The 23185-nt window shown below is 37.0% G+C and overlaps 6 protein-coding genes across 6 annotated transcripts; 4 read left to right on the top strand and 2 right to left on the bottom strand.

Moving 5' to 3' along the window:
- Window positions 1-86: 86 nt before the first annotated feature.
- On the top strand, window positions 87-1253 carry FA14DRAFT_173169 (uncharacterized protein; the record flags this gene model as incomplete). The annotated part of the gene is made up of 3 exons (XM_025500458.1): window positions 87-192; window positions 802-906; window positions 979-1253. 3 exons carry the CDS (start codon window positions 87-89, stop codon window positions 1251-1253), a joined length of 486 nt encoding a protein of 161 aa, XP_025353664.1.
- A 1645-nt stretch (window positions 1254-2898) lies between these two features.
- On the top strand, window positions 2899-7179 carry FA14DRAFT_161253 (uncharacterized protein). Its single transcript, XM_025499032.1, has one exon. It carries the CDS (start codon window positions 3096-3098, stop codon window positions 6993-6995), a length of 3900 nt encoding a protein of 1299 aa, XP_025353663.1. The 5' UTR covers window positions 2899-3095; the 3' UTR covers window positions 6996-7179.
- An 839-nt stretch (window positions 7180-8018) lies between these two features.
- On the bottom strand, window positions 8019-8267 carry FA14DRAFT_124474 (uncharacterized protein; the record flags this gene model as incomplete). The annotated part of the gene is made up of 1 exon (XM_025496645.1): window positions 8019-8267. A coding segment is annotated over one exon (249 nt), but the record flags the coding sequence as incomplete, so codon positions are not given.
- Window positions 8268-16825: 8558 nt separating this feature from the next.
- On the top strand, window positions 16826-18595 carry FA14DRAFT_173166 (uncharacterized protein; the record flags this gene model as incomplete). Its single annotated transcript, XM_025500457.1, has 1 exon — window positions 16826-18595. One exon carries the CDS (start codon window positions 16826-16828, stop codon window positions 18392-18394), a length of 1569 nt encoding a protein of 522 aa, XP_025353661.1. The 3' UTR covers window positions 18395-18595.
- Window positions 18573-19319, bottom strand: FA14DRAFT_135563 (Undecaprenyl diphosphate synthase; the record flags this gene model as incomplete). The annotated part of the gene is made up of 1 exon (XM_025497007.1): window positions 18573-19319. A coding segment is annotated over one exon (744 nt), but the record flags the coding sequence as incomplete, so codon positions are not given.
- A 279-nt stretch (window positions 19320-19598) lies between these two features.
- On the top strand, window positions 19599-21160 carry FA14DRAFT_125283 (WD40 repeat-like protein; the record flags this gene model as incomplete). The annotated part of the gene is made up of 2 exons (XM_025496696.1): window positions 19599-19880; window positions 19961-21160. The coding sequence occupies 2 exons, from the start codon at window positions 19599-19601 to the stop codon at window positions 21158-21160; spliced, it is 1482 nt and encodes a 493-aa protein (XP_025353659.1).
- Between the last annotated feature and the right edge of the window lie 2025 nt (window positions 21161-23185).

Below are 23185 nucleotides of genomic sequence, written 5' to 3'. Positions count from 1 at the left end.
TTTCTTCTATGCTCTTACAGCAATGGTGAAGAAAGTCTATAACATAAGACACCTTTAGCTTATAGATAAAATATCCTGACACGAATATGAATGACTTCAGAGACGACGACAATGCCATACAAGCATCGTCATCCAGCCAGCCCCGTAAGCTTATATCGTTTAACTTCAGCGTCTCTAGTCCTGCTTTATCGAGTAAGTTTTCAACGCTCTCTCCTGACTTTGGTAATCCCTATTTCCACGGGTGTAGAGGACTAAAACTAGCTCTTGAAGACGCTTGCAACTGTGTATGATCGGGAAAGGGTCGAAATTATCCTTTCTACCAGTTTTCATTTAAGTAAATCCATAACACAGAGGGTTGAAGACTAGGGATGCTTTGAAGAAATTGACCAAATTGTACCGAAGGAGGAAAGTTTTGTATACAGATGTATACTTCGTCTAATTTACCGGCAGATAGTTTGGATAAAGCTTTGCATCCATGGATAAAGTTGATAGCACTTGCTTGTTTGTCACGTGTATAGAACGGCTCGAAGAATTGTCCAGATTTTCGCCATAATGATGGAGTATTTTGCGCTGCAGAATACCACGCCTTACAAGTTCTTTAGACTTGAACCAACCCGAGAATTGTCAAGTAGGATAAGATTTGAGTGAAGATCTCTTGTGGTAGTTTATGTGCTGGGTTTTGCAGTTGCCTGCTGCGAGAGCGTGTCAGCATTTTCAGAGAAAGCAATTCTGATTCTAATAGATGATGATAGAAGCTGGATAGAAAAAATCGCTTTTCTGAAAACATATATACGGCTCTAGCTTCTTCTATAAAAGCTATAGCTGTTTCGGCTGCTCTAGTATCTTCTAAGGCTTCGAAAGGTGCTGCTCTAGCCTTGAAACCTGAGACGTCAGGTGTGCCAGTAGGTACGATTCCCGTTAGATCCTAAGCTATAAACAGATCTTTCGCTGCTAAAGCTGAAAAGACTTTACCAGTAGTACCTGCTCAAGTAACTAATGGATCGACGATTAAAAAGGGAAGCAGCACCACCGATAACATCCCTACAAAAGCCGCCGCTGCTACTCCTACCACACCTAAAAAGGCAGACACCGTTAAAGATAAAAAGGGTACTTTCCGTGGCCACTTTAAAGGTGATTCTGAAGCCGCTACTGGTGATATAAGTATAGGAAGTGTAGATGGATCATGTAAAAAGTTAAGCTTCTTTGGTAAGATCAAGTATGCACTCAGTCCACACAGTTCTCCAAGTAAATAATAAGTCTGGTGACTCTGTTGGTCGTTGAACTTCAGTCTTCTTCATTTTTTTGCTACTTTTGTATACCTCTTGCTTTTTCTGTGTTATTTAAGACGCCCTTTATTTTGCTTTTTTCTTCTCCTTCTTTCCATAATTGCCATCTGTTCCTTGCTGTTTATGCATTCATCACTCAGAGATCAAGGTCTGTACATAACAAATGTCATAAATGCAATGCTTTTCCTGGCCTAAACTCTTTACTAATGAAAAGAGACCCCCCGACCGCTGACTGGTTCCGGTTATATCCAAATCTTAATGTATGCAGGACAAGCTTAAATTGTTTTAGCCGGCCGGCCAAAATATCCGCTCCTTCGCACATTTATCGGCTAAAGATCACAATTCACAGCCATGTTAAAGCAAGGATAGATGATTAAAGACTTGACACATAAAATTTAACCCCAAGTGTGACTGGCATTAATTTGATGAATGCACAAATACCCGATTACATTTGCATATTGTTGCAGTAGCGTGTACATTTCTTACGCCCACCCACATCTCTCCGCGCAAACAAAAAAAAATGTTGCTGTCTTCCTTTCATTCACCGCAACCTGAATGAATGAATGATTGATTGATTGATAGGACTAGACCCTACTTCCAAGGCTGTGTGCATACAATGAAAGAGGTCACACACCCACGCTAGCATTTGCAGTGATTGCATTTCCGATCTTGATCTTTTCAAAGTCAGCAGTCAATCTTCTAGCGTTGGACAGGTTGAGAAGTGTCTGTGGGTTTGTTCATGTCATGTTACTCATCGGCAGCATCAGAATAATCCGCTTGTGGATTTCAATCAAGACAGGAACACTGTCGAGTACAATACAACTGATTCGTAAGGATGAATTTTGTACCGTTCTTGCATTGTGGCTTGTTGTTGCACACAACGAAAAGGTTATTTTCTTTTGGTCCACGGCACGCACGCCGAAGCAGCTGCGCAGCGCGATGCACCGCTCCGTAAATTGTATGTGTGCATGCAGCGACTTGGGCGGAAGATATGCAGCGACTTGGGCGGAAGATATGCAATGGTAAGAATTCATTCTTGGTGGACGGCGGCGTGTCTACACCACCATCGTGGCAACTCGACATACTCTTAATGCACGATCGTTAGGACAAACTGCAATTGGACCAGGAACAAGATCGGGGACTTTATTGCAGCGTGCGCTCACTATGTCAAATGCTGTGTTCAAAAAGGGGAAAAGGGTCCTCCATGGACGCGAGCAACATGTAGAATACATACACACACGCACCCACAACATGCATAAAGTCGAGGCCTGTAAAAGCAGACCCAAAGAAAGAAGTGCACAGGATGAAGAGCGGGTAAAAAAAGATCTGGATTTCAATCTTGCTCGGGGAAAAAAAGTAAAAAAGACGCGTCAAGTTGTACTTCTGTGATGCTAACCAAGAAATTGGTGTGCTTTTAATGCAAAAAAGTACTTCCTGTACGTATGCATGCCGGAATTTCAATTTATAATATCTGCAAGGTATCAAAGCAATTAAGCCTTGTGTTGTTCCTAGATCTTTAACACAAGAAATAAAGTTAGGGACCGAAGAAGAAGAAGCAGCAACAGCAGCAGCATGTTGATTGGTAAAAGGCTGTTGTGATGCAAAATAGACGCATACTCCGATCTTGATTACATTTTCTACTCTCTTTCGCATCAGAAAAAGTCCCTCACTCGGATCAAAGATTGAATGAACGTGGCTGATTGATACCACACCGTACCTGCATTCATTGTTCACTTACACCATCATCATCATCATCAATACTTTTCGTGTATGATTGACTAGATGATGCTCAAAAGGTAATCTGTCAAGATGTCAACGTCATTTCATTATCCTCAAGTGGATCTCAATAACGTCACAGCGATTGCAGAATGGTATACGACTCATCATATCCCACAAAGATATAATGGTGCAATCGTCTTTGCTTCCGTTTTTGTGGCCATTCTGGGAGCTCATTCCACTTTGGTCATCTTGGGTAAACGAACTGGTAATACAGGTACTCGAAATGCATTACTCTTGCTCTGGGCTGCAATGACAATGTCTTGCGTCGGAATTTGGGGAATGCATTTTATCGGAATGAATTTCAGATTGGAACCTGTTCCAGGTATTAGTTGGTACGTTGCCTTTTCGCCGGGTTTTACTGTTTTCAGTCTCATCGTTCCTTTTATCGCTCTCATTTTGGCCTTCGTTTTCGTCGATTATTTCACTTTACGAATTTGGAGAATCGCTGTGAGCGGAATCATGACTGGTTGCATTGTTGGATTGATGCACTATTCTGCTTCGATGAAGTGTAACTTCAACGTCTCTTATGCTCCAGCTCAAACTGTCATTTCAATCGTTTTAGCATGCGTATGTGCAATCATTGCTCTCACTCTGTTCTTCCGCTTACGTGCTCAATGGCAAGACTCATGGCAAAGACGATTGCTGTGCTCCATCATCTTGGCTGTGGGTGTGAGTGGAATGCATTATACAGGATCGTCAGGAACAAGCTACAGAGTTAAACCGGACCAACTTAACAACCTCTCCAAATTGGATTCAAGTCGTCATGGTAATGTGACCGTGGTGATCATTGTGGCAGTGATGTGCTTTGTGATCTTTGTTGCTAGCACATTCATTTCCGTCCTTGATGCCCTACGTGCCAGAGAAACACGTAAAAGGGCTAGAAAGATTGTTTTGGCTAGTGCATCTTTCGACCATTTAGGAAGACTCCTTGTTCAAGCTGATGGAAGCTTACCTTTGGTTACATTGGAAGAAAAGACTTTACGTCACAGCGAAGTCCTCGATGCTCTTGATTCCAGAAGTGAGACCTTCCAATGGCTTTTCTCAATCAGTTGGGCTTGGAATATTGTTGTCCCCTTCTTGGACGCTATTGCAAAACGAGTTGGTGACCACAAATCAGGCTCTTCAGCAGCTCACGATCATGCTACGTGCAAAGAGGGTGAGCCTTGCAATCATGCGTGGCACATTCGCTTAGCTCGTACTTTACATATCGACGTAGCAACAAGACGTGCAAGACAAGAAGAGAAACGTGCTAGGATGGCAGCCCTTGCTGCTAATGCAACTTCATTCAACGCGGGTGTGGCACACAATACAAGATCTATCGCTTTGCTAGACTTCCGTGATCGAGTGGTAGACGCAGCAAGACGATTATCAGAACAACTAGAAGTATCACTAGAAGAAGTTGGTGTATTCTATGATCGAGTTCTACCAACAGGAACACAAAAGAATCAAGGACCAAGGTCAAGTCTTGTACGCCGACAACAACAATTGCACGCATTGCGAGAGAAGCGTAACAGTAACATTTTCTCATCTTCAGCTGCAAACGTAGAGGAAGATGAAGAAGCTAGCATTTCCACCAGCAGAGTACCAAGTATCTTTGCAGATGGTGACGATGACGATGAAGGTGTCTCTATGTTCTTGGTAAGAGAGATGCCACCTGCACAGCAATTGGCATTTGCCAAGAAAGGATACAGATTCACCGAAACTCGATTCTTGGGAACCGTTCTTGCCGATCGTCACGGTGTAGGAAAGACAAAGATGGAAGAATTGTTGGATGGCTTACGGTTGTATGCCAAAAGAGGTACACGGCCAGTAGTTCAACCTGGTGGAGTGTACGCTGGTCTTTTTGGTGTTCGACCATCCATGACAGCACGTCAAGGCGGTTTAGATGTATTGGTGTATGGATTTGCGCATCATCAGATACCCGCTTTCCGTTTACCAGACGTTCACAAGATGACGAGTGAGATGCGAACATTTTTGCGTCTTTTAGATCAAATGCCTGTCGATCAAGCATTACGTGTTTGTGAACGTGAGTCAATTCGAACGGCAGAAAGGAACAAAGCGATTGCTAGACTCCTTCTTGACCAGGCTCAACAATCTCAATTGCAAGGACAAGCTCAGCCAAACGATAAATCTCTCGATCGTTCAAATTCAGTGGCTGGCACAACTGTTTTAGGTGACATTAGCGGGAACTCTACAAGTGACGATCATTTGAAACATGTGATGGATCTCCAATCCCAAGAAGCATCTTTGCAAGCTTTCCAAATTGCACTTTATACCGCTTTGGAAGCTCTGATGCAATCTGTACGGGTATTTCCAAAGCTCATGTCTACCGCTCGTATCAGTGCAAATGTTTTGGAAGTTCCTTCAAGCCTGGATGACGCAAAGCCACCTGCACATGTAATCTTGGTACAAGCAGTTTTGCCAATCGACAAAACCTCAGGCATTGCTCGCTCTTCAGCTTCTGTTTTGAGCGGACTTGTGGGACAAACTACTTCTTATGGAACGGAATCTCAGGAACGAAGTGTTAGTTCGGCACACATCAAAACAGGATCATCTTTAGTCATGCCAACAGAAACCGCTCAACATGGCACTCCGTTCGTCTTTACGCCTTATACTTTATTCAACAAGATGCAAATGATGCTTTTACGCGGACGTACTGCACAAGCATTCAGTTTGGAAGTTCAACAAGCGCTAAGCGATCGATATGATGTCAGCTTAGCAGAATTGGAGATCTTTAAAGCCGCCGAGAAAGGAAAGGAATTCAGTGAGATCTCGCCAGCGGGCATGGCAGACGATCAGATGAGCGAACGTACCTCTTTCGATAAGAGCAGAGAAGACGAAGCGGACGAAAAGCTGGCAGAAGGCGATGTTACTGCCTCAGATGGAGATCAAGGCAGACAATGGATGCCACAATTGAGTATGTTTGGCAAGAATATCAGAAGACAATCCAAAATTTTCTCCCACCGCAAGCAATCAGTCGATGATAATGATCAATCCGAGATGGATGTAGTGACAAAACAAGAAGAGAACCAAACTCAAGTCACTTCACCACCTCCATCTTCTGACCTAGTCATCGCTTCCTCTGTTTCAGCTTTGGCTTCAGCTCCACAGTATCAAGGAGAATCACTAGGTATCCGTCGATTTACGGGAGACAATCAGATTGCCAAGAGTCCCGAAATGGATCAAAGTAAATTTGCTCGTCCTGCTGAGGAGACTGTGCCAGCCGTGACATTCTCGCAACCTAGCTATCCTCCTTCGGCAAGCCGTAGTCACAGAATTCAAGGTAATGCGAGCGTAAGACGATCAAGTAGATCAGACTCAGCTCCTATGGCACCGCCAAGAAGGTTATCTAGCATGGAGATGACTGATCAAGCTGCAATGCAAGATGTACCATTAGTAGGACATGGCTCACCCATCACACGTGCAAGGAGCAAGACAATCGGATCCACCAGACCACCAAGTTCAGCATCAAAGGCTTTACGTAGATTGTCATCTTCGCAGATTATAATTGTAGATGAAGGTATTTCTTCTTCACCTGATGATCCACAATCGTCTAAGCAGTCTCTCGATGGAGGTGAAAGCAATCATCAAGAGAGTGGAGGAGCGTTCTCTTCTAGAATTCCGTTCGTCAATGCTCTCGGCTTGCCAAGACGTCCACAAACGGCTCAATCTACCACACGACCAGGAAGTGCGAATGAAATGGCACGTACTGGCAGTATTCATGGATCCGTAAAAAGTTCAACGGGTTCAGCTGATCCAACGAATGCAAACAGCGCTCCAGCTTCAACGACGAATGCCGGAAACGATCTTGAAAGTATTCAAGCCAGACAAGCAAGACAAAAGTTGGACAATTGGCAATTACGTCAATTACGCGATTTGGAACGTTTTCAACCAAACCTTTTGTTGGGCGTTTTACCAACAGAGTATTAATTCGATTTCCTCTTTCGTAACTCTTTCCGTACATACTTTATACTCGAACATAAACACCACATGTCGAGTCACTTTTCCTTTTATACCTTATTTTCCGCCGTCATCGTCGTGCATCTGTATCATTTATCATTTCAGCATTCGTTTCGTGTGTACCTATCAATGAATCTCACTTTTACGTTCTTCGTCACACAAAGAGAGTATAATAAGTAGTGTATATGTATTGAAGTTGTACAGACGAGATGTTACAAAATTGATCGCCTCTAGATCAGAGGCTTACAAAAAGGCGGGGGATAATCTCGTATAAAAGATAGTTGTGACTTTACCTGAGATGGCGGTGAAAAGCATGAATCGGAACAAATACAAAAGGGTTTGGGGTACCTTGAAAGGGAAAGTGAGAAAAGTACAAAAGATTATCTTCAAAAAAGAAAAAAAGGACGGAAATGAAATAATGAAAGCAGCCCTCGTCCTGACTCTTGACTTTATTCAAGACAAAGCAGAGATCGAGCGTATTGCTAATCCTTTCCTGATCGGGAATGGTAAAGGCATCTCCGCATTGGCATGAGCATCATGCTCATGAACAGAAGATTGCGTAGGCGTAGCGTTCAAAGAATGAACAGAAGGGCTATCTGAACGAAGAACAGATCCGATCATACTATTCGTAACGGCAGTGGCCAACATCGAATTCTCACGCTTATGAGCGCCAGCAATCGCAGACAATCTTGTAGGCGTGCTTGACAATGACATGCGTTTATCTTGCACAGGTGTGGATGAGCCAGAAGAAACGCAAGAGGAAGCTTGAACTTCCATATCGTTTGCTCGTTCCACATTGAGACTACTCGTTCTCTCGAGTGACTTTCGAATCGGAATTTGTGCTTTTGGCAAATTTGCCGAAGCCATGACAGAATTTTCTTTCATGGTAGCGAGCACGTTTGCAACAGATTTGACAAGATCCATGGAGGCAGGAGTTGATTTGCATGCGCATGATGAAACGCTCGCTTTTCTCCATTCGCCTTTAAGGAATTGAGTCCAGAGTTGCCATTCAGATTCGCCTACTGAAAGATCAAATTCAATTGCAGAGAGCATACGTCTCTCGACGATGCCAAGCTCCTTGACATTCAAGCCAGAAATCTTGCTCCAGGCACGATTGCTGAAAGTGCGGTCTTGCAAGAATTTGGATGAGATCATAATGCTTGCCAAGAATGTACGACGTGAACATAAGATTGGATCAGCAGAGACACCTGCGGGTAAAGTTGCCTCTGTCGCGGCATCCATACTCTTGGAAAGAGATTCATAATCGCGCTCGTTGCCTTTCAAGAATTGTTGCTGTTCAGCAGAAAGACGAACACCTTCTGTCTCTGCACGTTTGCGAACAACTTCAAAGCCAACACGTTTGCAGTACAACAAAGCGGCCTGCAAAGTCGAACAGCTGGTACGGCTGCGACGAAGAGTTTCACGGATGAAAAGATCAAGTGGGATGCCTCCAGGTACAGGACTGCCAACAGGGCATCTGCAATCGCTTGGAGATTCATAATCCTGCTTGGATGGAGAAACGCTATTCACGTTTTCCAAAAAGGCGATGGATTTGTGCACGGGTGCGTTCCAGATCATAGTCAAAACATGTACAGTAGCATCTGAAGAGAGGGTGATGATGTAAAGGGTGAGCTTTTGTCAGGTGGTTACTCAGGTACGGTGAAAAGAGCTGTGGGATACTTACCAACAAGGCAATCAACAAAGAGGGTTTTCCCGGAATTTGTGCCACTCACCGGTGGCGAAGGGGATACATCCTTGCTGTCTGATTGTTCTACACTGCTTGAAGCACTTAGTGTGCATTTTTGTTCCAAATTTGTCAGAGTGGCAACAACATCCTCTTCTGCAGAGCCAGATGAAACAGGACCGGCTGATGAAGAAGTGGTGCGTAAAGACTTGCACGGACGTTCATCGTCGGTAACGCTTCCGGATGAAGTTGGAGAAGTGTGCTCACTGCTGGGTGATGAATAGGAACTGAGATTATCTGCAAAAGAGCCTGAATGAGAATTGGAAAAAATACTACTTGCGCCAGCTGAGCTGGTGACTGAAGAAGCGGATGATGAAGTTGAATTCGAACGCGTCCGTTTTCCTGTGCAAGAAGGCACATCCAGCCGTTGTGGCGTTAATTGTGAGATAGTAGCGGCCATTGTGACAGGAAGTGGGTGTTGAAGAGGGTTATTTTTGGTGACGGATAATTCAAAATCGAACGCTGGCAAAATATGTTGTAGATGGTATTGCCAGAGCGCGTAGTGATTGAATGCAGAAAATTGAGTGAAAGATAGCTTACCACGTCAAGATTTGCAAACGTAGTTGGGACGGAGACCGATAAAGCTGTAAACCAAAGTTAATTGCGACCGAAGATAGAATAAAACCAAAAAATGATGGCGAAAAATTGTTGAGACAAAGTGACGAGGACAATTTGTTAGACCTACGTCAAACTATGTTGAAAACAATAAAAACGAATCAGACTTTCTTGGCGTATTACTCTCTCTATGGGAGCTGTTAAACACGTATTGTGATGTAACAGCTCAGTGCTTCCAACCAAAGATTGCGGCGACCATGTTGAGAAAGTAAAAGTATGTGTTTAGATCAAGAACAAAAATCGACGATTGATGTGGCAAGCGTTTGTATAGTTTTATAACGTCTTGAGAGAGTGAGACGGTATAGTGGCGTATATGTGTATAAATGCACTTGTAAGTGACTAATACACAATTAAATTGAGTCGCGAATGCTAAGCCCCGTGGAGTCACAAGTGAGCTAGATTATCGAATCGGTACGGAAGTTGATGGAAGTGGCGAAAAGAACTGAATGATTCGCCGGAGTTGAAGTATGATGTCGAAAGTGGCAAAGGTTGTCAAAAGTGTATGCGCAGTAAAGTTGATGACTGTTATTGTTTTTCCTTTTACTTCTCCGAATCGAGATGGTAGATAGATGGACTGAATGACGACGCCTTTCCAAAGTTAAAAGCCAAGATTGAAATTGGGATGACTCAACGACTTGTACGATATTCGTCCGAGAAGTTTTTGTCACGGCAAAGGACGGAAGACAAGCTGTGGATGGTTTATCAGTGAGTCACCAAACAAGGGCCTGGACGACGAACGGGTGGGCCTGTAAAGGTTGTACAATACAATATAAAATGGGAAAATGCTCAGTCAAACAACGGCCGAGGATGCGCGCGCGATTAGAAGAGGAAAATGAATCATCGCCTCCCAAAAGTCCCTGCATCCTAGCCGTGTTTTGTGACATTGAACTTTGCGTATTATTAGAAGCTCCGCCATCCTATTATGCAGATTAGCAGTGTAATTTCAACTAAAACGCGTTGCCACAACCTCAGCTTAAAGGCTGAGCACAGCAGCACCCTGGAGGGTACGCACAGCCAGGCATTGGAATGACTCCTATTAATTAAGGTCATGCTCATTCGGCCCAAAATGGCACTTGAGCTGTGTTCATGCAGTGTGAACATTTAATACATATGCACGATTATGCACGCGTGCATATGTATTCATTTTAAATTTTGTATTACCATCTCATTGCCATCAATTTTCATAGTCACTCATGTAAAAATATAAGATAATAAATGAAATTTTAAACTATAAAAAATTATCTAGGGGGAGGGGTTCGTGGTGGTAGTATACGATTGAGCCTTCTAATGTAGTCATTAAGCGGAGCATCACCTCTTTGAATAGGGTTAGTCGTAACCTATGCTTCTATTGATTCAACGACCTTACGAACGATATATAAAGCTACCGTTTCTTCTTATACTAGGCGAGGAGTAGTAGCTCGCCTAGCGGCAGTAGGAGGCCTTAGATATTCTCTTTAACTAATAGTAATATCGAAGATTAGATAATCTTAGAGCCTTCTTAAATTTTAAATATTTAACCTATAAACTAATATTAAAATCTTCTAATTTATATATAAAATATACTGAATCTTATTATACTTACCTAAATCCTTATATCAGTACTCGAAAATATATAGCGAAATACTAGTATTCTTATATTATCTATATCTTATATCATTATATAAGACTACTTCTATATAACTAGTTTAATTTTACTATATATAGTTATTTATATTTTATAGTAAAGCCTATCTTATATTATTAAGAATCACTATAATTCCTACTATATTATCTTACTATAAGCTTTATCAAAGTCTTATAGGTCTTATATCGGTAAGATTTATACTACCTTTTAATAGTATAGATAGATATATATTATCGACTCTACTTATATTATCTTAATTCGGTTTAAGAGAGAGAGAGTTAAAGAAGATAAGATAAGAGAGGGTAAGGTTAGAGAGGAAAGAGTTAAACTAAAGAGAGAGATAAGATCTTATTTATTTTTCTTAATTTAGATCTATAAGATCTAATCTTTAATTCTATAGTAAGCGATAAAAAGCTATTATAAAAAATTTTATAAGGTTATAATAGAATTAAAAGAAAAAAAAGTAGTTTATATATCTTTTATCTAACTAAAAAAGTTATTTTTATTTTTTAAATATCTTTTTTTTATTTAATATAAAGGTCTATTCTTAATATATTAAAAGAATAATATATATCTTTTATAATATATATAAATATAATATTCTTAAAATAGTTTATTAATTAATTCTACTTTCTATTTAGAAATATAATTTAATAAAAGAAATTATCTATTTTTCTTTTTAAATTAATATCGGTAACCGTTTTCAGTAGTTATTTCTTTAAATTTTATAAGCTATTTTAGTTATTTATATATTAATTATTTTTAGAAATAACTTATTATAAATTAAAATTTTAAAAACAGCTTATCGAAATTAATTAATTTACTATATTAAAAATAGATAATAACTATTATATTAGATTAAATTATATTGATTAATATAATTCGTTATAATTTAATATAATTAATAAATAAATTATAGCGATTTCTATATATTTATTAAGGCTATCCTAATATATATATATAGATTTATTAATAGATAAAATAAAAAAATAATAATAGCGATAAGATATTAAACTATATATATACTATATAATAGTATATATCTATATTATACTAATATATCTAATATATCGAAATATATAATATATATATAAAATATACTAATATAGGTTTAATCTTTATAATTTAATATATATCGACTATTATTTTTTATAGCTAACTTATATATATAAATATTAAATAAATATATAAGTAAATAATTTATATACTTTATATTTTATAATAAATATATAGTTTTTAAGATAATAGTCTTATTAGTTACTACTATCTATATTACCTTACCTTTATTATAACTATATCGTTTATATCTTTCTTTATACTATTATAATATAACTAAAATATAAATACTTAATAGTAGAAACAATTAGATAACCCTATCTTATAAAGTATTTAAATAAATACCGAAATTAATATAATATACTAAGATACTATATCGAATTATAATAATATAAGTAATAAATAAGATAATTTAAAGGGTATAATAATATATTATAATAAATCGTTATTTTTAGATTAAAATCTAAGAAGAAGAGATAAAAGATAATATATACTTAATCTTTCTAGAGAATATCGATATTCTTTTTACTATCTTTATAAATATAATATATATAAAATTATTATTAGTAATTATTTAATTAAATACTCGGTATATACTTTATATAAGATAGATATTAATAATTATAATTTAAATCTAGATTATCTTAAAATACTATTACTATTAAATCTTTATATATTATAAGAAAAAGAATATCGAATCAGACTAAGATTAAATAGAACTATAGAGATACTAGATAAAAGGTTAATAGAGTTAGTAGTAATCGTTAGATAACTAAATAATATTATATATTCTTATAAAAGTAAATTAAATCTAGATATAGATATAACTTATAGACTCAAACGAATTATAGAGTCTCTAAAATAATATTTATTATAGTATTATAGTAATTTATAATATATTATATAATATTATATTATTTTATAATATATTATATATATTATCTTTATCTCTCTATAATACTCTTTAATTATATTATTTTATATCATATCTTATTATTATTATTTCTTTATAACTCTTATTAATTATATTATTTCTTATTATATTATAATATATTATTTCGATCTCTATATAACTCTATATAACTTATTATAACTCTATTTAATTTATATATAAATATTCTATTTATTTAAATATATAATTATAATCTATTAATATTTTAGTTATTTATTATAAATACTTTTAAGTTTAATAAGCTAATTTTAAAGTAGTAATCTTAAGATAGTATCTAAACTTTACTATTTTATAATTTTCTATTAAATATAATCTATTAAGTCTTAAAGATTTAAATATATCTATTATCACTCTTTTTTATAATCGTTATCTAAGATTTATAAAATATTAGATAATAAACTAGATAAATCACCTTTAAAAGTAATAGAATTAATTTTAGATATTAGTATATTAGATTAATTTATATTATTTCTAAATAATTTAAAATTATAAAGATTAATAATCTCTATATTTCAGGATAAATTATTTAATATAATAAAGTCTTAATTATTTTATAGAATAACTAATTAAACTATAATTATTTTTAATTCTACTTAATACCTTAAACCTCTTTTTAAAAAGAATAGATATTTATAAAAGGTTTTATACTATCTAAATATCTTATATTTATAGTTTTAATAGTATAGAATATATCGATAAAGATCTAATTATACTATTATAGAGTACTATACCTCTTTATCTTTAAATAATTAAATTTAGTAACTACTATTAGACGATTATATAAGTATAGTTTTAATATCTTTAAAATCGATTTTTTTAGCTATCTCTTTTATCTTTATTTCTTTTAATCGATATATATAATAAATTATATTTAATTCTATTTATAGTTTATTCTAATAATAGTTATAAATTACTCTTTTAATTAATATAAAATATAGATAATCGATATATTTTAGATTCGAATCTATCTTATATATTTTCTTAAAGATAAGATACTATCTTTCTATAAGATTATTTATATCGATTTATTTTAAAATAAATTTATTATATCTATATTATCTCTAATATTTAAATAGAGAACTCTATATTTTTATAAGATAGCTTATCTAATCTTTTTAATTATATTTATTTATAAGATAAAGATAATTAATCTATTCTTATTATAATTTATTATAACTCGATTTACTATAAAGAAGATTCTTAAATAAATTAAAGTAAAATATAAAATATAATTTCTATCTTTCCTTTATTATTTTATTTAAATACTATATTTTCTTTATAAGTTATTTCCTTACTACCTCTAAAATATAAAAATAGTATTATAAGATTTTAATATTATTACTTTAAATAGTTTTAATTACTAAAACTTTAACCGATAAATAATCGATTATAAATACTTCTAACTTAAATTATATATCGTTATAAAGCCTTTTTAATTATTAAATAATAGACTAACTAGCCTCGATATTTATAATCAGGAATCCTACCGGTAAACCTTTTTAAGTTATTATATTATATATAATAATACTATAAAGATAAATCTTTTCGTTATAACTTATTTTAAAAATAGTATAATATATTAAATCTAAATAAATAATCTTTATATCTTAAAGTTTTTCTATCTACTATTTTATAAAGAAATATATTATCTATATATAATTAGAGTTAAAGTTAGTTATACTATTATTAGATAGCTAAAAGTCAATAAAACCTTATCTATTAAAATTATCTATTATCTCTTTTATCTATAATTCTATACTTTTTTATAGGTTTCGGTCTTTTTAAGATTATTTATCGATAGTACTATTAAAAATATAATAAATCGTTCTATCAGAGATAAATAAAGCTTATAGTAGAATATAATTTATAAGGAGATCTTTATAAACCTATTTAATATTAAAGAGTTATAATAAGTCTTTAAGATACTCTAGTTTCTTTCTATTTATCGCTTATTCTTAAATCTAAATTTTTATCTTATTAGATAATAAACTTCTTTAATTAAACTATATTATACTATCTAAATAATTATTATAATCTTTCTTAAGAAAATATTTAATATATTTATAACTTATATTATATCGAATCTTAATAATTAATCTATAAAGATAGTTATTTTAATCGATTCCTATTTTTAAATATTATTTATCTAGTAAAGTATTCTAATATCTTATTTATTCTTTTATCGATTTAGTATAAAGACTATAACGATATTATATATATAATATCGATTTATACTTATAACTTAAATTATATTATTTTATATTATATTTTATAAAATCCTTTTATTACTCTTAAAAATTTATATATTCTTCTTTATCTAAGATAAATAACTTTTCTTTATAGAATAGAGATTTTACTTTAATCAGATTAATTAATAAATAATATTTTATTAATATATCTACTATTATTTAGATAGTTATATAATAATAGTAATAGAGATAATAGTAATAGAAAAGATAAGAAATATCTTTAAATATATATATTTCTTAAGATTAATATAATCTAATTCGAGAATATATATATTTTAAATCGGTATATATATTTAAGATCTTCGATAAGCTCTACTAGAGTCTATACGATTTAGATAGAATCCTCTTATATCGTCTATCTTAAAACCTTAAGTAATATTATATATCTTTAGTCGTTATTTTTATATACTTAAACAATATTATATAAAACCCTAACCCTTTAAAGTACTTAATATAATAATATTTCACTGATATAATTATATTTTTACTAACCCTAACCTAAAACCTTATATAACCATGATTAACTCTATCAGAATCAGATCGGGTCTTATACTTTCACTGACACGCGCTGAATCCGGTCGCTTTATCTCGATTCATGTCCTCTTCTTTCAACGAACGCCTTGCGCACCGCGTAGCGCGCGCAGGCGCGCGCAAAATTTAATATAAAATCTAAATTATATTTAAATTTAATACCGAAAAATCGTGCATGCGCGTAAAAAAATGGATTTTAAGGATAAAGTGCCTAAAAAATTTTTTGGGCCGAATGTCCTCGACCATTAATTAATAGCATCATCCGCGTTTAGCCGAATTGTGAGAGTCTGGCCCTGGCTGTATGGGCGAGAAATCAATTGCCGATTTTCAAATTAAGTAAGCAAGCCGGACCGACATTAATTTGCACGTGCGGTTCCGTCATCATCATCTCCTCCTGGTCTTCCTTCCAATTTTATGAACATAAAGACAAATAAATGAGCTTTCATCGTAATATGCTCTGACATGCAACAAAAGAAATGTTGAAAGGTAGGATCGCCATCGAATTTGCAAATTATGGGTGTAGGTAATATATACGTATCAAATCCATCATTTATCTATTTGGATTACGACAATATATCTGGCAGTACATACGCTCGAGAAAGTCACGCTTTTAATGTCAGAGATGCTCTTTACTCTGGGAGGTCTTATTGATGTCATTTCATCTTCCATCTTTACTCCCTGATTGAAATTGCAATGTTATCTTTCATTATTTTTATGCATTTCTACCTCCATTTACACGAATCTGAGTTGTCAGCATGAGGTGTGCCCATCTAACCAGCCATAAGCTACTATAGTATCGTCAAGAGTCTGTGAAAATCTCTTGACACATGACAATCATCCACATATATTACCATCGATGAATGAATCGGTCACCGTGAATGAAGTGAATTGTCGTTACGCGGGTTGAATACGCGAATCGAAGTTACACTCCACAAATGCACGCAGAAAAGGGAAGCACACGCGTACAGTACAGTGAGAACCTTAATTCTTCCTTTCTCATAACAATCATCATCATCAGGGAGGGGCAGGATGTTCGTTCATACATTATCAACCACAAAACCTATCTCATTCTCGGATCAATTGCATGCATCTTCACTTACACTAGAATTAACACAAACGACAGAGAAGCGATCCAAACTACAACAACTATTAAAATCGATCAAAGATGAAAAAGTGAAACAAACAAGCACAGGCAAGAGTAAGGATGAGGATGCTCCACCGTTGCTAACACAGAAAGATTGGCTAAAAGTAGTTCAAGCGGCGGAAGATTACATGCCAATGGTGTATGCGATCGATCGATGTTTGAGAACGGACGATATTTTGATGAATGGAGAATTGGTATTCAATTGGAAAGAAACATTGACAGCATCGACCAATAAAACACCTTTGCCAGGTATTCAAGGAGAGCTGGTTCATGTTCTGCTGTTAAACGGAAAGGCTACCTGCAATCTAGCAGCTACACTTGTTGCATCCGTTGGCAATTACGAGATCACAGAAGCAGCCATCCTTAGTGAAGATGAGCGAAAGAAGAAGGAAGAGAGGCTGAAATTCGGAGCAGATCTATTATGCAGAGCGGCTGGAATGTTTGAATTCGCGGGAAACGATCTGATGAAAGAGTGGGAAAACGAAGTCGGTCTGGCAAGGTTGAGTCAATTAGGCAGAAGCGCAGAATCAACACGAGAAATGTGTACCGCTTTGGCAAGATTATCACAAGCAGAAGCTGAACTGTTGGCCATCAGAAAGCTTCTCTCTCCCACGAATTGCTATCAAACAGCAACAAGAACATTCGCTCCTCCGCTTCCCTCCTCACATCCTTCGCCAAGTCTACTATCGAAGCTATACCTCAATGCAGCATCTCAGTTCGAATCTGCCCTCTCGCTAGCACAAACCGCCTGCAATGCTATCGGGGTCCGGTCCGATGACAGCACAGCACCGGGAGGAAGTGCATCAGAAGATCTTAAATTAGCTGCATCATCAGGTTTCAAGGCTAGGTTGGTATCCAAATTGGGTTCATCAAGAGGCAAATTGATGGAAGAATCTACGCGAAGTGGAAAGTTGAGTGTTGGATTTGTGAAATATCTTACAAAGAGTATCTTTGCTAGTCAAGCACGCGCTTATGTATGGTTAGGTGTCGATAAAGGTGAAAGAGGACAATATGGAGAAGCAATCAGTTTCTTACGATTGGCAAAAGAAGAAATCGAAGGTATTTCATCTGGCAACAAGATTAGCTTACACCCGAAAGATGACAGAAAAAAAGACGAAAAGCGAAAGTTTACGCAAGAACGAGAAAGTGTGCTGAAATTGATTGCAGATTGGACAAAAGCATACACTCAACTGAACGACACTGTAGGCTTTCAACCTATACCGCCCACATCTTCACTTTCCTCACAAATCCCTGCTGGTAGAGGAGCAACGGCTAGCAAACCGTACAAGCTTCCTGTACCCGCTTTTGGCCCTGGCTCTGTTGGCTTTGTATCAGAGGGCATGCAGAGATGGAAAGGAATGAGTGATGGCGATTCGAATGGTGAATTGGGTGGACAGGGATCCGACGGGAATGCCGTTGAAGAGGAATATGCCGGGCAAGGGGCGTATTATTAGACGTCAAAACGAATTGCTCGCTATCACACACTGTACTTTTAGATGCAATGCTGAAAGCAAATGCTCAAACATTAGATTAATAATACATTTGTACAAGTACACAATTGACTGAGAATCTGATTCATGTCGATTTGACTGTTTTTTGTGTGAATTGCTCAAGCCATTGACGCATGACCATTCGCTGATAATCCAGAACGATCGGCACCAATTCTCGCAAGCCAAACAAAGGCCAATATCGTTTTGTGAATTGAAGTTGAGCATGCGTGCATTGCCACAACATGAAATCGCTCAATCGATGTACATCACTGGTTCGAACGAGAATATCACAAGGTGGTGAATGATGAAGCATCATCTGAGCATCAAGGTCTTGAACAGTAATTTCCTTTCCCAGGGGGGAAGTTGATGATTGAATGCACTTCTCTACAGCGTTTGCCATTTCATCCGAAGAAGCATAAGCGATGCAAATGTTCAATGTTGCACTTCGATTACCTTCTGTCATTCGTTCAACTTTTTCCAATGCAGCCAATACATCGTCCGAAAGCAATTCTTTCCTTCCGATCATCCTTAGTCGAACTGAATGTCGTGCCAAGAGTTCTCCATGTGCTGCCAATTGAACGAGATTTCGTTTTGCTAAATCCATAATAGCTGCCACCTCATCTCTATCACGACCGAAATTGTTTATCGCAAATGCATATACTGTCACAGTTGTCATTCCACGTAATTTCAGACATGCTTCCAAGACGGATTTCAATGCATTGAAACCGGATAGATGTCCTTGTGAAACGGGGATCGGACCTCCTGGGAAGTTTCTTGCATATCGCCTATTCCCATCCATAATAATGCCGATATGTTGAGGTATAGGACCGATAGAAAGTAGAGCTAACAGGATACGCTCTACTATCGGTTGAAAAGGCGTCAACATCAATAAGAAAGCCGACAAAACGGCTCTCAAGATGTTACCGGTCATATGCGGCTGTTCTGCATTGCGTGAAGCATGTTCGGGCGAGGAATGTGTTAGAATATCCGATCTGGACATTTCTGTGATGGCGGTCAGGAAAGATTATTGAAAGTTCTAAAGCTTCTTATTTTTTTCATAGCGTGAAATCCAAATTCTTAAATTTTTGGTGCCTTGGCCCGTGCAACCTTTTTTCATTTCTTCCCCCTCAATTTTTTTTTTACACATCCTCCACCATCTTCAGACACAATGACGAGGGAGCAAGACCAGCAATCAACGAGCAAAGATGTCTGTCTACCGTATGTCACCCTTCAGCCTGATTTCGCTCAAGTGTATACCGATGTTAGTCAAGGATTGCACACGGCCGAACGAGCATGGCTTTCGGTCTATTGTATGAATGCTCCAAAAGCAAGCATACATGCAAAGTTGATGCTGACACATAACAGGGATGCAGCAAATGGTGGCGTAGATGTGGATCTAGAATCTTCATCCAAGAGCCAATTGAGCATAAGAAGAGCCGAAGAGAGTAGGGTAAGTGATTGGAAAGAAGCATACAAAGTTGATTGGATCACGTTCAAAGACTGACACTGCTACTTGTTCTCGTATATCAGCTTGACTTTTCAGTCGCCAGCACCTCAAAGAATGGCTCCCTGATGGCAAACACGACAAAGGCATCCATTACGCTACCTGAAACCAGGATAAGAATACCTAAACGTACACTGGGACCGATCGTGAAAGGATCAATTGGCGTGAGCGCTTTTGACATTTCGGATGCAGGCAATGATCTTTATGTTGCTGGAGGTGCTGATGGACAAGCTCATATTGGAAGGCTCGGAACTGGGTCGGAAGCTCGGCCTGCAGGAACGTCAGCAGTAGGAAGTGATGATATCGAGACGATTGCTCAGCGCAGAATGCAGGAAAGAGCAGAGCAAAGATCTATAACCAGCAAGACATACCTGAAAGGACATGTAGGAGATATTCGATCAGCCAAATTCTTTCCCAGTGGAGAAGTTGTGTTGACGACTTCTTCCGATTGCACTGCTAGAGTATTTGGCATCGACGGTCAAAATCCTCGTACACTGAAAGGACACAGACGTGCGATTCTGGATTCTGATTTCATCGATCGTGGCAAGCAAGTCTTGACTGCTTCAATGGATGGCACAACTCGGTTATGGGATGTGAGTGAGGGTAAACAGCTGTCTTCGTTTGGCAGTCAAAACTATAGTGGTGTGAACAGGGTTAAGCTGGACACCTCCAATTCGTCCTCAAAATTCTTCTTTACCGGATTATCGAATGGTACAGTTGAGGCATTTGACACTTCTTCAAAGACTGCTCAGCTCAAGATAGGCAAGGTACAATTCCCGTCTGGTCCTGCACCACAAGCAAGTGATTCTTGGAAACAGATATGGAGTGGAAGTATAGAATCGATGGATATAAGTGCAGATAGACATGCACTACTGCTCGGATGCGGGAATGGAATCACACTTCTGCACGATATGCGAATGCTGTCAAATAACGTTTCAGAAAGCGAAGATGTAGGAAGCAAGAGTTTGCTTGGTAGCTGGCAACGCAATGGAGCTGCGATCAATGATGTGCAATTCGTGAATGGTGGAAAAGAAGCTCTATTTGCTACATCTGATGGTACTCCTTACCGATGTGACCTTGGTCAAACAGATTCACACGACCTCTCACCTAGGGTCTTGGAGGAATACAATGGCTGGGATGTGGATAATGTGGAAATTTGTCGATTTGATCAAACTAGATCACGAGTTTGGCTAGCAGGGGCTGACGGAATGGTCCGAATGTATTAACAGAAAAGCCATTGCTCATTGTAATGATAACAAGAAGCAAGCTTTACCGGCTGATGACTGATCGAACAACCTCATTTCTCTACAATTCACCAGTTCCTTTTATTTCATCCGCGGAGAAAATGAATGTCATTGTAAGATAAGCCATTCCTATTGCCAGTATGTATATAGACCTAGTTCATTGATCGGATAGGAAGTGTATAGTTCAAGCCACGCTATTGCAGCATGCACGGAACGTGGCTTAATAATCATTGTCAAGAAGCAGAGAAGTTGATGCGGTTGAAACAATGAATGTGCATCAATGAGGGATCTTAAAGTGCACATAAGCCACTATTGTTGCCATTCCTTTCGCCGTTAGCAACAAAGACAACGGACACACAATTGCTCAATGCCTAATAAGAAAAAAAAGTTATCCTTTGAAACTTCTTGTCCCTTTTAAAGGTCGTGTGAAATTGATTAATTGAAGAGCAAGAATATGAAGGTATGAGACATTCTCTGGCTTGACAAGTGGTTGACGTCTTTCATTGATTAGTCAGAATCTGCAATTCAAGTAACTCATTCGAGAAAAAGTAATAGCAAGGTGTACCCTTAAAAAAGAACAATGACAAATTACGTAAAGCCATCTGTTTGCTTGTGAATAGCGTGTGAAACAAATTGAAAATGTACTATTGTATTTTAGGAAAAGACGGATAATCTTTTCTTTTTATTATAATAATTAGTGGAACCGGAATCAAATTGATAGAAACCCGGAATAGGCTGATCTTGTTCATACATACATAAATTAAAATCGAATAATTCAATGGAAATCTCTTGCATTGTTGTTCATTGACAAAACTTTTCTGATCGGCGTTCAAAAATTGTACCTGATTCATATACATATGTGTGATTCTCTGGTACCGAATAAGAAAGAATCTTTAGCCTGTACAAATTTAGAAAAAGTGCTAGTGAAAGAAAGGGTCTGACCGGTTATCAGGAAGAGAATACGTTGCCGTACAGATGTAACGCCATTAAAATTGATCAAATTGCCGGTCGTTTGATTTTGTAAGTGTGTTTATCTGCCGTTGGCGTAAATGCATGATCGAATTCTATTTATCTTTTAGTCCCGCGCTTCTTTCTTTCAGTTTCCCGGTCATTCAGTATTTTCGCTTATGTGGTGCCACTGTTGGCGTCATCTTTTGATTAAAATTGCTTCACCGCATTTCATCAATACAATTTAGCGTATCGATGTATTGTTGAACACACGCTAAATTAGGCAAAAGGTTGTTTCGCTCTAGCGTATGATCCCGTGTTAAATCCATTCAGGTACACGGCGTTCATACGTCGAAAAACTTAGACGGATTCTTTGATTTAATTTGTTGTACTTCTGTTAGATTGATCGTCCTCCCCACATGCATAGGGGGAGGGTGTTAAGTTTTTCAATGACATATCGGCGTTCAATTCAATAGGGTTAGCGTCTTCGGTTCAAGGATTAATTTAGCGTGATACTATATGTTCTCCTTCCGTTTCATTTCAATGGAATGTGCATATGATTTCAAATAGAATTCAACCTAAAAAAAGCATCAGGGTTGAAGTATGATGTAGGAGGTATGATGGATGATGATGTGTCTCAAAATGTACATGACGCGTGGATATCAATTTAGCACCGGAACCGAGGAAACACACAACTGACCATACGCCCAAAAGAACCTTAGTGCATGTTTCTAGTCTTCTTACGCACACTAGTAAGGGTATAGTCCCGAGAAACCGATCCTAACGCAAACTTTTTTTAATTTATCTTGTCAGTCGGGACGATTGAGAGAGTGTTCTTTTTCCCCTTGATCGAGTTTGTTCCACACACCTCATGCAAGGCTAAAAGACACTGATCAAAGCTACTCTAGTTTATACAGAGAGAGCGTGAGTAAATATGATGTGATGCATGCTTGTCTGAGTTTGAATTGAATTTTGGTCTAGATCTAAATTGAGAATTGTGGATTGAATCGGGTCAGTGTGTGCGTGGGCAAGGGTTCAATGATGGTCAGGTCCCTATAC

This window comes from Meira miltonrushii (assembly GCF_003144205.1).
Source record: "Meira miltonrushii strain MCA 3882 unplaced genomic scaffold FA14scaffold_3, whole genome shotgun sequence".
Taxonomy (NCBI): Eukaryota; Fungi; Basidiomycota; class Exobasidiomycetes; order Exobasidiales; family Brachybasidiaceae; genus Meira; species Meira miltonrushii.
The sequence above is the reverse complement of the archived record's forward strand: the minus strand, read 5'-3'. Positions and strand labels throughout refer to the sequence as shown.

What these genes read in the sequence shown, in the direction of transcription:
- FA14DRAFT_161253 (XM_025499032.1), top strand. Translation starts at nt 3,096, where the DNA reads ATGTCAACGTCATTTCATTATCCTCAAGTGGATCTCAATAACGTCACA.